A 16,983-nucleotide genomic window follows, 5' to 3' on the forward strand; every position below is an offset into this window, starting at 1 on the left:
TTCATAGTTTTATTTGCTTATTTATTTGAATTACTTTCATAGAATACCGTAGTTTGATTTAATACTGAATTAGGCTCACATCTGCATTGTGGCTTCAGTTTAAAATTGAATAATCACCCGATGGACCCCAGGAGCACCAGATTAACCCGCTATTATAAACTGAGCCCTTTGAGTTCAACTGAAGTCTTTTTGACTGAAATATGACTTGTTTTGACAGTTTCTGACACAGATATGAACACAGACTTGGTTATAGATTTTTTTCTGATTGATGGATTTCTTAAGAAGGTCTGTCTCTAGGTCATTGCATTACTTTTAGAGCTTAAATTGCATGACTATATTCTATAGCTGCCTGAAAACTGCCTTCTTGGTAACGTAAGCCTAAGGGTACTTTCACACTAGGGTTAAAGTTTTCCGGTATTGAGTTCCATCATAGGGGCTCAATACTGGAAAAAAAAACGCTTCTGTTTTGTCCCAATGCATTCTGAATGTAAAACAATCCGTTCAGTATGCATCAGGATGTCTTCAGTTCAGTCCCGTTTACGGTATTTGGCCAGAGAAAATACAGCAGCATGCTGTAGTATTTTCTCCTGAAAAAATTCCCGAACGCTTACCGGATTGCCGTATATGGTATTAGTTTGCATTGAAATGTATTAATGCCGGATCTTTAAATGGAACCTGTCACCTGGATTTTGGGTATAGAGCTGAGGACATGGGTTGCTAGATGGCCGCTAGCACATCTGCAATACCCAGTCCCCATAGCTCTGTGTGCTTTTATTGTGTAAAAAAAAAAGATTTGAAACATATGCAAATTAACATAAAAGAGTCATATCTTACTTGTGTGACCAGAGAAGAGTCATATTTTCAAGCTCTGACTCAGCTCAGGTTCATTTGCATATGTATCATATCGGTTTTTTTACACAATATTGCAGATGTGCTAGCGGCCATCTAGCAACCCATGTCCTCAGCTCTATACCCAAAATCCAGGTGACAGGTTCCCTTTAAATTTGCGAAAAAGATAAATACCTGATCCGTTTTTCCGGATGACACCGGAGAGACGGATCCGGTGTTGCAATGCATTTGTCAGACGGATCGGCATCCGGATCCGGAAACAAATTATAACTATTTGCATATGGATTTCCGGATCCGGCTGGCAGTTCCGGCAACTTCTAACGCTAGTGTGAAAGTAGCCTAAGAAGTACAGTCCACATTGCCAACTTGCTATGGCATCTTATTATTTTGAATGGTTTCCATTGCTGTACCAATTCAAGCATATAAAGAAGGCATAACGGTCATCTTGATGGGCAAACTGTGGGGGAAGGAAGTGAGAGAATGGTTAAATCTGCTTTCAAGCCTCTAGATTGGGAGACATCTCTCCATAGCTTCCAAATTTGTCAGCAAAGTAGGCCTTCTGCTTTACATAGAGAAGGAAAAGCAGCTCTGCAGCACAAACTTCTGCACTCATATGTGATGAGCAGTCTGAAAGAACAAGAACAATTATGGGCAGATTTAGGTTTTCTTTAATTGGGTGACTTATTATGTATGTTGACTGTTTTTTATGTACTGTAAGGTATTTTGCTACTTACAGTAGGTATAGGATGATAACACCTATATGGACTAGTTTGATAAATACTGTATTATTAGATTAATACATGCTTACAAGGTGAGATGAAGTAAGGCTACTTTCACACTAGCGTTCATATTTTCCGGTATTGAAATCCGTCATAGGGTCTCAATACCGGAAAGAAAAGCTTCCGTTTTGTCTCCATTCACTGTTAATGGGGACAAAACGTAACTAAGCAGAACGGAGTGCTCCAAAATGCATTCTGTTCCATTCTCATACCGGAGACCAAACCACAGCATGATGCGGTTTGCTTTCCGTCCTGTTATGCAGAACAAGACGGATTAGTCATGACCCACAATGCAAGTCAATGGGGACGGATCCGTTTTCTCTGACAAAATAGAAAACCGATCCATTCCTATTGACTTTCAATGGAGTTCATGATGGATCCGTCTTGGCCATGTTAAAGATAATACAAACGGATCCATTCATAACGGATGCAGATGGTTGTATTATCAGTAACAGAAGCGTTTTTGCTGAACCCTGCTGGATCCAGTAAAAAAGCTAGTGTGAAAGTAGCCCAAGATTTGAAAAATATCTCACACCACACATCTCGGGATATGTTGAGCCAAGTGGAGTGTAAGGAAGGACACATCTGTTACTTTTTTCACTATCGGTAGTGATGTTATCTTAATAGGAAGTGCCATCATTACCCCTTCAGTGGGGCCTGTATTTCCAACAAACCTCAGAACCCTGCATGTTTCACACACTGTCCAGGAAATTACAATATGGCCCTATTCACTTGAAAGGATTAGTAAAGGTCCCAGAGGTTAGACGCATACATGTTAGAATATTGTAACATATCCTACAGATAAGCCACAACATTCCAAAATGGGAATACCTCTTTACGACAAGTAAGCTATAAAATGCAGAAAGCTTTGAAATTCATTAGAACTTGCAGAACATCCTTCACCCCATACTAAGTTTGTCCCATACAAATGTCATCTTTTCTTTATGCATTAGCCATCAATTGGCTATACTAAATGATATTGTCTACTTTTACTTCTCTTTTATTCATGGCAATAGGTGTATTTGACAGTCTGTATTTTCTAAAAATAAGATTATGAATAAATAGGAATATGGTGGAAATGTTCCAGGTTACATTCTATTCCTGGAAATTGAGGAAAGGACCTAAATCATCTTCGGCTGAGCTGCTGGAAGAAGTGTCTGGCCCTCCTTCTAGGAGAGCAATAATGTGGTCTTTTTGATTTCTAATTGCTAATTGTAATGGGGTACAACCACTGCTGTCCTCTATATTCTGTTTGGCATTGGCCCGGAGTAATGTCTTTACAATTGCTGCATTGGCATTTAGTACGGCTACATGTAATGGTGTCCAGCCAAACATGTTTTGAGCATCAACATCAACTTTGCTTTCAATTAGCTTAATAACACTGCAAAAGGACCCCCTTTGAACAGCAAAATGAAGTGGTGTCCAGCCAGACATTTCAGCTACATTTGGGTCAGCTCCCATGTCTAGTAGAAGAGAAATGATGGAGTCTTCACTATAACGAACAGCCAGATGGAGTGGAGTCCATTTCATATCTCCAACAGCATCTACTTTGGCATCATTGTCTTTAAGTAAATGGATTATCTCTGTGTGTCCTTTAAATATTGCAAGGTGTAAAGGTGTCCAGTCTTGGTTCGTTTTCAGGTTAACTTGGGCACCATGCTTTATGAGGTGTTTGCAGATCAAACTCTTTCCTTTTATAGCTGCCATATGCAAAGGGGTATAGTAGTTGTGGTCAACGGAGTTTGGTTGGGCTCCTTTCTGTATCAAGTGTTGTACCACTCGAAAGTAACCTCTATCAGATGCAATGTGGAGAGGAGTCTTATGATCTTTTTGTTTGCCATCTGGGTCAGCTCCCTGGCTGATTAGTAGCTTGACAATATTATAGTGACCATAACAGGAAGCTACATGCAAAGGTGTTTTTCCATCTATTTCTTGACTATTTGGGTTGGATTGACGTGTAAAAAGAACACGGGCAACATTCTCAAATCCATTTTGGGAGGCCAAATGCAGTGGTGTCCAGTCATCCTGTTCCAAAGCATCAACGTCTGCTCCATGGTCTAAAAGTAACCGAACTATGCGATCATCTCCTCCTTGGGCTGCAAAATGCAATGGTGACCACTTGTCTTCGTCCGTTATGTTGACATCAGCTCCATTCTTTATTAAGCAAGTACATATGTCTAGTAACTTTCGCTGCACTGCCAAGATGAGAGGTGTGGAACCACTCACTGTTTGGCTATTTACATTAGCATTCAAGGTGAGAAAATGGTTTACCCTCTCAAAGTTTCCTTCAGAAACCGCAAAGTGGAGCAGAGTGAAATTATTTTCATCCACCCAGGACATATCGCTGGTTTGTAAGAGGTTGTTAAGCAAGCTATCTGTTCCTAAAATAAAAAGAAATGGTTAATTATTTCAAATACTTAGATACAAATGTGAAAATTGCCTTATTTGTCTCATGGTACACATTCGGGGGTTGCATTAAGACTGCCCTGTCTTAGACTGGTATTAGACCAGCAGATGCAGATGATAATTATCAGATAGGAAGCGTTTCTTCCCAGCAATTGCCTACTAGTTAGCAGAGGAGACCACTGCTACTATATGCAGTAATTTCTTCGACAGTATGGGAAGGAGCAATCACCAATGACATTGCTTGTCCCCATACTGAATCCTAATTTGTCGGCATGACCATGATTAAACAGCATGATCTGCCACCGGCAAATTCATTTTTTTAACCTAATTAAAAATAGTGATTGCCCGATGGACGAGTGTTTGCTCATTCATTGGGTAATCGACGGCATTATTAGGCCACATGGAGCGGCCGTGATCTGGTCATGAGCCGCACGGTCAATTAGGCCTCAGCTGCCTTTCATTTAACTAATAAAAACGGCCAAACAGTGTGATCTTCAATAGTTAAATAAAATGAAGCGGCAGGTTAATTGGCTGCACAGTTCATGACCGCAGCACGCCCGCAACTGACAGGATCATGGCCGCTGTGTGTGGCCATACCCTTAGAGAGGCAGATCATTGCTAACAATTATTCCTACGAATGTTTATTAGCAATGATCTGCCTCAACTATTGCTAGGTGTAATACAGCCCATATGTCAGTGTTAATAACAAATCCCGCTGGCATACGCCACACCAGAATTATTAATTAGGGATAATTCTGCCACATCTTTAGTAGTTCTATGTACCAGAAAATGAAATCTTTGCCAGCAAGGGAGCTAGCATAGATTTCAGATGTAATGTGTGCCACTGAGGCCCACTTCCTCCCACTCATGCTCCGCCTTTTTGCAAAACCAGAAAGTTAAAAATGTTGGCACAAAATGGGACTTATGTACTTTTGTACACTAGCTTTCTAGCATAAAAGCTTAATACATTCCTCCAATTATTTTTAGGTACACAACTTTGTGAAGATCTGATTTGCCTTCAGTTCATACAGAAAGGTCGCTACATTTTTTGAAGTATGGAAACTCAACTATTTGGCCTGACAGTATACTTAGAGTATTCAAATGTCAGCGTTTATACATGTTTAAAACAATTTTCAGAGTAAGTTTGTTATTATAGGGCAGATGAGAAAGACAGAGAATGTCTAGGTTTGAAAATGTCACTGTAAGTACAGAAAATGATTGGTGAAAAAAAAAAAAAAAAAAAAAGCCCAAATATTAGTTAACTATCTTAACCACCTCACATTCATACTAGAAAACCCTTCCTGCAAGTTTCACTAGCATAAAAGTCTCAGAAAATCTCTTTAATATTATCACATCAGATACCAAATTTGTATCATTTTTGTTACATTTTACCACTTTTGCATAGTAAAGACACTTTTTGACAACATGATTTGTTTTTATGTTGCTACACTTCAAGATCCATAATAACTTTTTTTTTACCTGTCAATACATGTGTATAAAGGCATGTTTTATGTCTAATGACTGGTAGCTTTCATTGGTACCATTTTGGGGTACGCATGGGATAAATAACGTATGTATTTTCTAGTAGGTATTGTTAAGTATACAGCAAGACTAATTATGCAAAGGTTTTTTTAATTTGTATTTTTTTTCATCAGTAATAAAACAAATAAGGTTCTTCTTTCTTCTGTAAACCCACTTAATAGTGTCACCTGAGGGGTTAAACAGCAGATCTGGAAAAAAAGACTCTCATTATGTGACAGTAATAAGTATGCTCTCTGATTAATAGGGTTGGGGGTGATATCATGAGCCAAAGTTCAGCAAAGTTCCTGTTACCCCGCCTTTAGGGTTATGTAAAGTCATACAGGAGCAGTAGAAGGACCCTGAATGGTACCTGGCACCTGCTCACCCCCGATGGGTCCCACTTTGCTCTCCATGCAGGCATATAAAGCTCCTTCTCCAAACTTCAACATCATGTGTCTCTAGCCACATTCTAGTCAGAGCTACAATCTTTAAAGTAGCATCTTCTTCTGCTCAGAGCTGTGCACAGGATAAGTAGTATTGTTCTTTTCATTATGCCCAAGATCTGCCAAATAGTGAGTTCAAGGAATAAGGTTGGTTTAAGGCATCTGTAAGATGACCACAAGTTGAAACCCAGAACCATCAATTATTCTGAAATGAACTTCAGAGAATTCATAAAACTGTTTGATAATTGAAACCTATAGCCTCTTATATATATAAAAATGAGTTTCTGTCGGTTCTTTAGCTCTATAGGATGTACCATTCCTGAGATATTCCCCAAAAATTACCTGCATTAGACAATATTAGCCTGCAAGTCTTTCTCTTCAAATCCCAACTGCCATACACACAGTTTTACTCCAGGTTTCCATAACAAGCCAGACATTTTTCTTCAATGCTGTAGGTCAGCTTTAGGATAGGGCTATAGGACGACAATAAATCGCACGACACATAGGGCAAAACTACACTGCTACATGCATCCATCTTGGATGGATTTTTTGCTACTGTCGTGTCGCAGTTGCAGCATGTCGCATGTCGCAGTGCGACACGATAGGCTATCATTAAAAAAATTGTTGAGACTAAATGTTGCGTGAGACATATTGTCGTGTAGCCCTAGCATTAAAGGGGCAGGGCCCTGTGGAGGTCACTGTTAAAGAGGTGGGCACTGTGGAGGTCACTGTTAAAGGGGCGGGCACAGTGGAGGTCAATGTTAAAGGGGCGGACACTGTGGAGGTCACTGTTAAAGGGTCAGGCGCTGTAGAGGTCACTGTTAAAGGGCCAGACGCTGTGGAGGTTACTGTTAAAGAGGAGGGCACTGTGGATGTTACTGTTAATGGGGTGGACACCGTGGAGGTCACTGTTAAGGGGGCCGGGGCAACTATTAAAGGGGGAACTGCTGTGGAGGTCATTGTTAAGGCAGCGGGGTACTGTGGAGGTCACTGTTAAGGGGGCGGACCCCTGAGGAGGTCACTGTCAAGGGAGTAGAATGCTGTGAAACTCACAGTTAAAGGGGCGGGCTGCTGTAAAGGTCAAAGTTAAGGGCATAGGCTGCTGTTGGGGTCCCATTTTAGTGGCAGGGCACTGTGGGGGGGTCAGAGTTAAGGGGTGGGGAACTGTGGAGTTTACTGTTAAGGAGGCAGGGTGCTGTAAAGGTCACTGTTATGGAGGATACTGTCGATATCTTTTAACGACACACAGAAACATTAAATGGAATAGATGAAATATACCCATGCGTAGCCAGGTCCTCCTGCTGGTATATATGTAGAAATAAGTTTCTGTATGTCTGTCTGTTCTTTATGCAAGACCAAACAACTGGACTGATCTTTACCAAATTTGGCCCACAGGTACATCAGGTGTCCGGGAAGGTTTTAGACCGGGTCACAGCTCTTTAATACGTACCGTTCCTGAGATATTCCCCAAAAATGACATGCATTAGCCAATAGAAGGCTGCAAGTCTTTCTCTTCAAATCTGTGTCGAGCGACAATAACAACTACACTGCGGGAAAAAAAAATTATGATAGTCTATGGTGCTGCACTGCGACATGCGACATGCTACAACTGTGACCCGACAGTCACAGAAAAATCCATCTTGCAGTGCGACAGTATAGACTATTATAATAAAAATAGTTTTGCGACATTGGTGTGATATATGTCGTCGTGTAGCCCTAGCCTTAAAGCGGCAGGGCTCTGTGGAGGTAACTGTTAAGGGGGCAGGGACAATTATCAAAGGGGCAGCTGCTGTGGAGGTCACTGTTAAGGGGGCAGGGGCCACTATTAAAAGGGCAGCTGCTGTGGAGCTCACTGTTAAAGGGGAGGTCACTGTTAAAGGGGCGTTCACTGTGAATGTTACTGTTAGGGGGCAGGCCGCTGTGGAGGTCACTGTTAAAGGGGTGGGCACTGTGGAGATCACTGTTAAAGGTCCCTGACCGCGGGGATCAGAAACTTTATAATGCCCAAAATATATATATTTCACCTCCCCCGGCACCCCTGAATGATTTTAGCCCGGTGGGAGGTACAGGGGGAGGGTTGCGGGCGCCTCCCCTTGAATAATCGTTGGTGGCTAGTGGGTATACCAGGGTGCCAGCACATTGCTGGCACCCTGGTATAAACGGCTGGCACCTTACCCTTCCCCATCTGCGAAGTTGTGGCAGACGGGGAAGGTTCCCATGGCAACAGGATGCTTTCTCAGGCATCCTGCTGTCCATGGTGCTGAACAGATCTGTGCTAAAGGCATAGATCTGTTCAGACAAAGTGTAAGTAAAATACAGTGCAGTACCCTATATAGTGTACTGTACTGTATTATACAGACATCAGACCCACTGGATCTTCAAGAACCAAGTGGGTCTTGGTCAAAAAAAAAGTGAAAAAAAGTGAAAAAAAAGTAAAAATCATAAAACACATTTATCACTGATTAAAAATGAAAAAAATAAAATTTTCTACACATGTTTGGTATCGACGCGTCCGTAACGACCTGATCTATAAAACAGTCATGTTACTTTACCCGAACAGTGAACGCCATAAAAATAAAAAATAAAAAACTATGATAAAATAGAAATTTTGCTCACCTTACTTCCCAAAAAAAGGTAATAAAAGTGATCAAAAAAGTCGCATGTACGCCAAAATTGTAACAATCAAACCGTCATCTCATCCTGCAAAAATCATACCCTACCCAAGATAATCGCCCAAAAACTGAAAAAACTATGGCTCTTAGACTATGGAAACACTAAAACATGATTTTTTTGTTTCAAAAAAGAAATCATTGTGTAAAACTTACATAAATTAAAAAAGTATACATATTAGGTATCGCCGCGTCCGTATCGACCGGCTATATAAAAATATCACATGACCTAACCCCTCAGGTGACCACCGTAAAAAAATAAAAATAAAAACGGTGTAAAAAATTTAATTTTTTGTCATCTTACGTCACAAAAAGTGTAATAGCAAGCGATCAAAAAGTCATATGCACCCCAAAATAGTGCCAATCAAACCGTCCTCTCATCCCGCAAAACATGAGACCCTACTTAAGATAATCGCCCAAAAACTAAAAAAAACATGGCTCTTAGACTATAGAGACACTAAAACTTTTTTTTGTTTTAAAAATGAAATCATTGTGTAAAACTTACATAAATAAAAATAATTGTATGCATATTAGGTATCGCCGCGTCCGTGACAACCTGCTCTATAAAATTACAACATGATCTAACCTGTCAGATGAATGTTGTAAATAACAAAAATAAAAACTGTGCCAAAAAAGCTATTTCTTGTTACCTTGCCGCACAAAAAGTGTAATATAGAGCAACCAAAAATCATATGTACCCTAAACTAGTACCAACAAAACTGCCACCCTATCTCGTAGTTTCTAAAATGTGGTCACTTTTTTGGAGTTTCTACTCTAGGGGTGCATCAGAGGGGCTTCAAATGGGACATGGTGTCAAAAAAACCATTCCAGCAAAATCTGCCTTCCAAAAACCGTATGGCATTCCTTTCCTTCTGCGCCCTGCCGTGTGCCCGTACAGCAGTTTACGACCACATATGGGGTGTTTCTGTAAACTACAGAATTAGGGCCATAAATAATGAGTTTTATTTGGCTGTTAACCCTTGCTTTGTAACTGGAAAAAAAATATTAAAATGGAAAATCTGCCAAAAAAGTGAAATTTGGAAATTGTATCTCTATTTTCCATTAAATCTTGTGCAACACCTAAAGGGTTAACAAAGTTTGTAAAATCAGTTTTGAATACCTTGTAGTTTCTTAAATGGGGTCACTTTTATGGAGTTTCTACTCTAGCGGTGCATCAGGGGGGCTTCAAATGGGACATGGTGTAAATAAACCAGTCCAGCAAAATCTGCCTTCCAAAAACAAAACGGCGCACCTTTCACTTTACGCCCCGCTGTGTGGCCGTACAGTAGTTTACGGCCACATATGGGGTGTTTCTGTAAACGGCAGAGTCAGGGCAATAAAGATACAGTCTTGTTTGACTGTTAACCCTTGCTTTGTTAGTGGAAAAAATGGGTTAAAATTGAAATTTGGCAAAAAAATGAAATTCACAAATTTCATCCCCATTTGCCAATAACTCTTGTGCAACACCTAAAGGGTTAACGAAGTTTGTAAAATCAGTTTAGAATACCTTGAGGGGTGTAGTTTATAAAATGGGGTCATTTTTGGGTGGTTTCTATTATGTAAGCCAAAGTGACTTCAGACCTGTAGTGGTCCCTAAAAATTGGATTTCTGAAAAATTTCAAGATTTGCTTCTAAACTTCTAAGCCTTGTAACATCCCCAAAAAATAAAATATCATTCCCAAAATAATTCAAACATGAAGTAGACATATGGGGAATGTAAGATCATCACAACGTTTGGGGGTATTACTATGTATTACAGAAGTAGAGAAACTGAAACTTTGAAAAATGCAAATCTTTCAAAATTTTTGGTAAATTAGGTTTTTTTTTATGCAAAAAAATAAAATAAAAATTTGACTTAATTTTACCAGTGTCATGAAGTACAATATGTGACAAAAAAACAATCTCAGAATGGCCTGGATAAGTCAAAGTGTTTTAAAGTTATCAGCACTTAAAGTGACACTGGTCAGATTTGCAAAAAATGGCCTGGTCCTTAAGGTAAAATAAGGCTGTGTCCTTAAGGGGTTAAAGGGTCAGACACTGTGGAGGTCACTGTTAAGGGAGCAGGGGCCACTATTAAAGGGGCAGCTGCTGTGGAGGTCACTGTTAAGTCAGCAGGTTACTGTGAGGTCACTGTTAAGGGAGCAGGGTACTGTGGAGGTCACTGTTCAGGAACGGGGTACTTTGGTAGTCACTGTTAAAGGGACAGGTGCTGTGGAGGTCTCTGTTAAGGGGGCAGGGAACAGTGGAGGTCACAGATAAGGGGAGGGTCCCCTAGGGAGGTCAGTGTTAAGGGGCGAAGTGCTGTATAGGTCACTATTGAGGGGGTGGGCCCCTGAGGAGGTCAATGTCAAGGGAGTGGGGTGCTATAAAACTCACTGTTAAAGGGGCGGGCTGCTGTGAGGGTATTGTAGAGGTCACTGTTATGGGGGATACCATAATATCTTTTAACAACACACAGAAACATTAAATGAAATAGATTAAATATACCCGTGCAAAGCCTTCTGCTAGTAAACTATATTTACTGTAGTAGAAGAAGGAACCTTACTGCTGTGAAATAAGCCTGAGGCTAGATAATGGATGTCACAAGTTTTGTAATCTCTATAACTATCTGCTATCAGAAGCTGATTTTTTATAGTAAAACAAAGCAGAGTCCTCCTTGGTCTCACTCTAGGAGCCAAAGTGAAGTGTAACTCTGTAACAGTGGTTCCTGTTCCGGCAGTCACAAGTAGAGATGAGCGAATCGAAGTTGACGAAGTGGAATTCGATCTGAATTTCAGGAAAATTTGTTTGCACCGAATCTGAATTTCCTCATGCTTCGTGGTAAAGAATCAAATTTTTTTCATAAAATGGCTGCTGCACATGTTAGGACATGGAGCAAGGAACTCTGGGAACGAGGGATCACCCACAATGCCATGCATGCAGCCAATCAGTAGCCAGCCAGCCCTGTGATGTAACAACCCTATAAATAGCCTCATCATCTTGGATTCAGCCATTTTCCAGTGTACTTAGTGCAGGGAGAGAAGTCAGCAGGCGCTAGGGACAGTGGTAGAAAAGACTTTAAAACTTTTATTTTGCTGTATAGAAGTTCAGGGAAAGCATAGGGAAGAATCATTCCACAGTATTGAAGAAGAACAGGGTTCAGTAGGGGAGTTTACAGCCTGGGTAATAGGAACAATCCTATTACACCTTGCTTCACTGACTGCAGATCCAAATTGCCATTATACAGCTCTGTAATTCCAGTAAACCGTTCTTGTTATTGGGGTTCAAGTGCTGTTTGATACAGCCATTAACAGGGTTTATTACAAGGAAATATTTTTATGTCTTATTTGTCCTTGTGCAGTGCAGTTATATGTTCTAAAGCATTTTTTAACTTGTATTAGTGGTAAAAAAAGGGCTTATTAACTGTTGTGAGAAAATTACAGCCCTTTTTGGTGTGTATTAGTGGCAAATAATAAGTATTATTTGCCGTTCAGTAGTGCAGTTATATGTTCTAAAGTAGTGTTGATCGAGCACCATAGTGCTCGGGTGCTCAGGCCAAACACATCGGGATGCTCGGGTGCTCTACTGAGCACCCGAGTATAAGGAAGTATAACCCGAGCATTAAACCAGACACCCCCTGCTCTGAAGAGGGGAGGGTGCCTGGTTCATAGGAAAAGGTCAGAAATTGATGGAAACACCACAGAAATGGTTTGGGAACAGTATGGGGAGGATGTCTGGATGCATCTTGGACTCCCAGGTCGCTGCTGGGAGCGATGTTGTCTGAGAAGTACGCCACTTTTACAGACTGAAAATAATACGCACAAAACCGAAGATAAAATCGATTTTAGAGGAAACGTTGTTAGGAAACATTCTTTCCTATATATTTACTTGTATGTAAAGTGCAAGTGCTGCCAAAAATTACAAGCAAGAGGCACTCCGATACAACCTGTATATCACACTAAAAAGGGCGTTATTCACATTGTGGTACAATTGTTCAGGTAGTGGGACTCCTACACTCATAAAGCCTATGCACTGAGTGAAACAGCTGCCAAAAATTACAAGGAACCAGCACTCCAATACACCCTTTGTTACACATAAAGGCGGGCATTATACACAGCCTTAAAAAATAATGATTGATGGCCTGCTGGTGACCCTCAAAAACATTAGGAGCAAGCGCCTGCTGATCTGACCCTCTAAAACATTATGGGCGAGGGTCTGCTGCCGCTTTGGTGACTCTAGATAACCTGGGGCCGAACGCACTTCCCCGTGACGGCGACGATCCATGAGGAAGATAAAGCAGAGGATCCAGACACACCATTGCAGTATGCAGTGGAGATGGAGGCAGGAAGTCCCTCCGAGTCACCTACACAAATGGCCCGATGCATGCTCACTTGCTTGTGCAGTGACACCCGAATTGTCAGCATTCGGCAGAGGGATGACTTCTGGCTCTCCACCTTGTTGGACCCTCGCTACCGGTCCAAAATTGGGGATTTTTTTACACCCACTGAGAGGGAGGACAAACTGAACTACAGTATTATAGAGACATCCTATGTAGTCAGTTGGCCACTGCCTATCTGCGCCATCATACATTCTCTTGCAGGTCTGACCGGGGGGCCCTCTGCGATCATGTTCCTCTGGCATGGCTGCTGTGGCAGGGTGGGGGGGTAGGAGCAGTTCCAGCTCCATCAGCAGCAACTTGAGTCTATAGATGCTGATGAGCAGCTTTCTTCACCCGCCTAGTGAAGAAACTACTCACCAGCAGCAGCAACAGCTAGACCTGGAGCAGGACCTGAACAGTGGCTGTATGTGTACAAGTGTGTATATGAGAGTGTCTGCATATGTGACAGTGTCTGTATGTGACAGTGCTTGCATGTGCACAAGTGTATGTGAGTGACTGCATGTGTAACAGTGTGTGTATGTGACAGTGCCTTCATGTGTACAAATGTGTATATGAGTGTCTGCATATGTGACAGTGTCTGTATGTGACAGTGCCTGCATGTGTAACAGTGTGTGCATATTTAACAGTGCCTGCATGTGTACAAGTGTATGTGAGTGACTGCATGTGGGACAGTGTGTGTATGCGACAGTGCCTGCATGTGTATAAGTGTATGTGTGACTGCATGTGTAACAGTGTGTGTATGTGACAGTGCATGCATGTGTATAAGTGTATGTGTGACTGCATGTATAACAGTGTGTGTATGTGACAGTGCATGCATGTGTATAAGTGTATGTGTGACTGCATGTGTGACAGTGTGTGTATGTGACAGTGCATGCATGTGTACAAGTGTGTATGTGAGAGTGTCTGCATATGTGACAGTGCCTGCATGTGTACAAGTGTATGTATAAGAGTGCCTGCATATGTGACAGTGTGTGTATATGTGCCTGTATGTGTGACAGTGTGTGACAGTGCCTGTATATGTACAAGTGTGTGTATGTGAGAGTGTCTACATGTATGACAGTGTGTATGTGAGTGCTTGCATGTGTGAGGATGTGTGAAAAAGAGCGGTTGCATGTATGAAAGTCCAGTATGTGTATCAGGGCTCATTCAAATGGCCGTATGAAGGAGTCCGCATCTGCTTTACAATTTTGCAGAATGGGTGTGGATCCATTCATTTCAACAGGTACGCAGAAGATGCGGGGAACACATGTGTTGTCCACATCTATATGTCCATTCCACAGCCCCGCAAAAACAATAGTACATGTCCTATTTGTGTTCGCAATTGCTGATAAGAATAGGCATTTTCGATCATAGGATGCACGCGGCCAGTCTCCGTGTTTTGTGGATCTGCAATTTGCGGACTGTAAAGCACAGCCGTCTAAATGGGCCCTTAGGCTGGAACCACAAGGTGGCTGTGGTTGCAACACACATTGTGCAGCCAAAGATTACAGCGACACTACGATACATCACAACTAGTAAAAGTGAATGGGGCCGTAGCCTGACGGTCACAAAAAAAGCAACATGCTGAATTTCTTGCGACTTTTTGATTGTGATTTTAAGAAGTCACAATGCGACCCCATTCATTTTTAACTCAATGCATCGTAGCATTGTGCTGCTGTTATCCTTGGTTGCATGACACATTGTTGGCCAAAAGCACTGTGTAGCCTTAAAGGGGTCACTGTGTCTATTTTTATTTTCATTTTCCCACCCTTTTTCATTGGTACCGAACTTATTAAATGTTGCTTTCTGGTCCAGCACTGCGCTCCTTATATGCCGCTTGGTCTTACAGGATTATGCACGTATTGTATATGTTTACGTCTGTATGTGTAGTTTGGGGAGGGGAGGGGCCCAGGCACATTCTTTGCACAGGGGCCCTCTGCTGTCTGTGTCCGCCCCTGCTCTTTAGTAGTGTTGATCACGAATATTCTAATTTCTAATTTTTATCGCGAATATAGGTACTTCGAAAATTAGCGAATATTTCGAATATAGTGATATATATTCGTAATTTCGAATATTCTATTTTTTTTTTCATCAGTACACATGATCCCTCCCTGCTTCTAGCTTGTGGGCCAATGAGAAGGCTGCAGTATCTTTGACTTTAGGAGTAGTGTTGTTTGCGAATTTTCGTAATGCAAATTTTTATTGCGAATTTTTCAATTTACAACTATTAGACAAAGAAGATTATAGCACTATATTAGCTAAATTGCTCTATATTCTTTTTTTTCGAATATTCGCTATATTGCTATATATTCTTGTTTTAGAATATTATGAATATTCGAAAAAACAAAGTTATAGCAATATAGCGAATATAAAAAAAAAGAATATAGAGCAATTTAGCTAATATAGTGCTATAATCTTTTTTTTTAATAGTTGTAATTTTTTTCCAATCTGAACTTCAGATGAGAAAAAAATTACAACTATTAGACAAAGAAGATAATAGCACTATATTAGCTAAATTGCTCTATATTATTTTTTTTTTTTCGAATATTCGCTATATTGCTATATATCCTTGTTTTAGAATATTACGAATATTCGAAAAAACGAACTTATAGCAATATATAGCGAATATTCGGAAAAAAAAACATGAATATAGAGCAATTTAGCTAATATAGTGCTATAATCTTCTTTGTCTAATAGTTGTAAGTTGAAAAATTCGCAATAAAAATTCCCTTACCTTGCCGATTTTTCGAGTATAAAAATCGTAGAATATAACGAATATTCGAAATATCGTGAATTCGAATATGACCCCTTCCGCTCATCACTACTCTTTAGCTATCAGTAAGTCATCTGATGCTTGACATTGCAATGCAAAAATTGCAGAACACAGACAAAATGACCTGGTAGACTGTATGGCTAAATCTAATTAGGTCAAGTGGATGTGCTCATTGCATACTCAAAGGGGTTGTCCGGGTTCAGAGCTGAACTCGGAAATACCTTCATTTTCACTCAGGCAGCCCCCCTGACTTGAGCATCGAAGCAGTTCATGCTCTGGAGCCCTCCTTTGCCCTGCCCTAAATTGCGCAGGGAAAAGGCATTTTCAGGAGTTCCAGTGACATCACCGGCACTGATGGGCGGGCTTTAGCACTGCCCAATCCAGTAAAACAGCTAGGGAAGTGCTAAAGTATGCCCATAAGAGCTGGTGACGTCACCAAACACATTGCCGGGCGGAAGCTTCCACCCGGAAGTGTGTTATGGTAAATAAAAAAGTCCTTACGCTGCGCGAACTAGCGCAGGGCAAGGGAGCGCGTCGGAGCATGAGATGCTCCGATGCTAACATCAGGGGGGCTGCCTGGGTAAAAATATGGGTATGTCCGGGTTCAGCTCTGAACCCGGACAACCCCTTTAAATTAATGCTGAAACTGAATCTCTCTGAATTATGGGAGTATTGGATATTCTTACTGCTTCTGGTCTCTTCAGATAAAAAAGGCACATTGGTTTAATCCATTTATATCCATCTGAGTATGAGGAAGGGTACATTTTTGCAGGAAAAAACTCAACCACTAAATGGGTGTCAGATGCTGGTCTTTCCAATTGTATATAAACTCCTAGAAGCTTAGGTTAAAGATACCCTTAGACCCTAGGGATCATTGCCTTAGATTACATAAGAAGACACAGTACTAAAACAGCATATGATTGGCCCTAGTACAAATTAAGTGTTATGGTGGAAGAGCTTTAAGGTACACCTTTTAATGCAGTTACCAAGATTATCAATGATAAATAAGTTTCTAAAAAACAACTTACCTCTGCTCAGAGAGCTTGGAGACGATGGCCGTATGGTGTTCTGTATTGATGACACATAATGAGCAAGTTAATAGTATTCATAGTAAATAGTTATAAATTAATGCAATATCAGGGCTCCAGATGGCAACTAAACATTTAGACTTAAATGGGTTCTCCAG

General features: G+C 40.9%; 1 protein-coding gene across 1 annotated transcript in view; it reads right to left on the reverse strand.

Annotated features, from left to right (window-relative positions):
• Positions 1–2,058: 2,058 nt before the first annotated feature.
• Positions 2,059–16,983, reverse strand: part of ANKK1 (ankyrin repeat and kinase domain containing 1) — a 164,921-nt gene continuing 149,996 nt past the window's right edge. Inside the window, exons 7-8 of the mRNA XM_040426855.1 lie at positions 16,826–16,865; positions 2,059–4,009 (exon numbers count right to left, since the gene is read on the reverse strand). Of these exons, the coding sequence (XP_040282789.1) occupies positions 2,724–4,009; positions 16,826–16,865 (1,326 nt within the window). The 3' untranslated portion in view covers positions 2,059–2,723. The remainder of the gene's footprint in view (positions 4,010–16,825; positions 16,866–16,983) is intronic.

This window comes from Bufo bufo, chromosome 1 (assembly GCF_905171765.1).
Source record: "Bufo bufo chromosome 1, aBufBuf1.1, whole genome shotgun sequence".
NCBI lineage: Eukaryota > Metazoa > Chordata > Amphibia > Anura > Bufonidae > Bufo > Bufo bufo.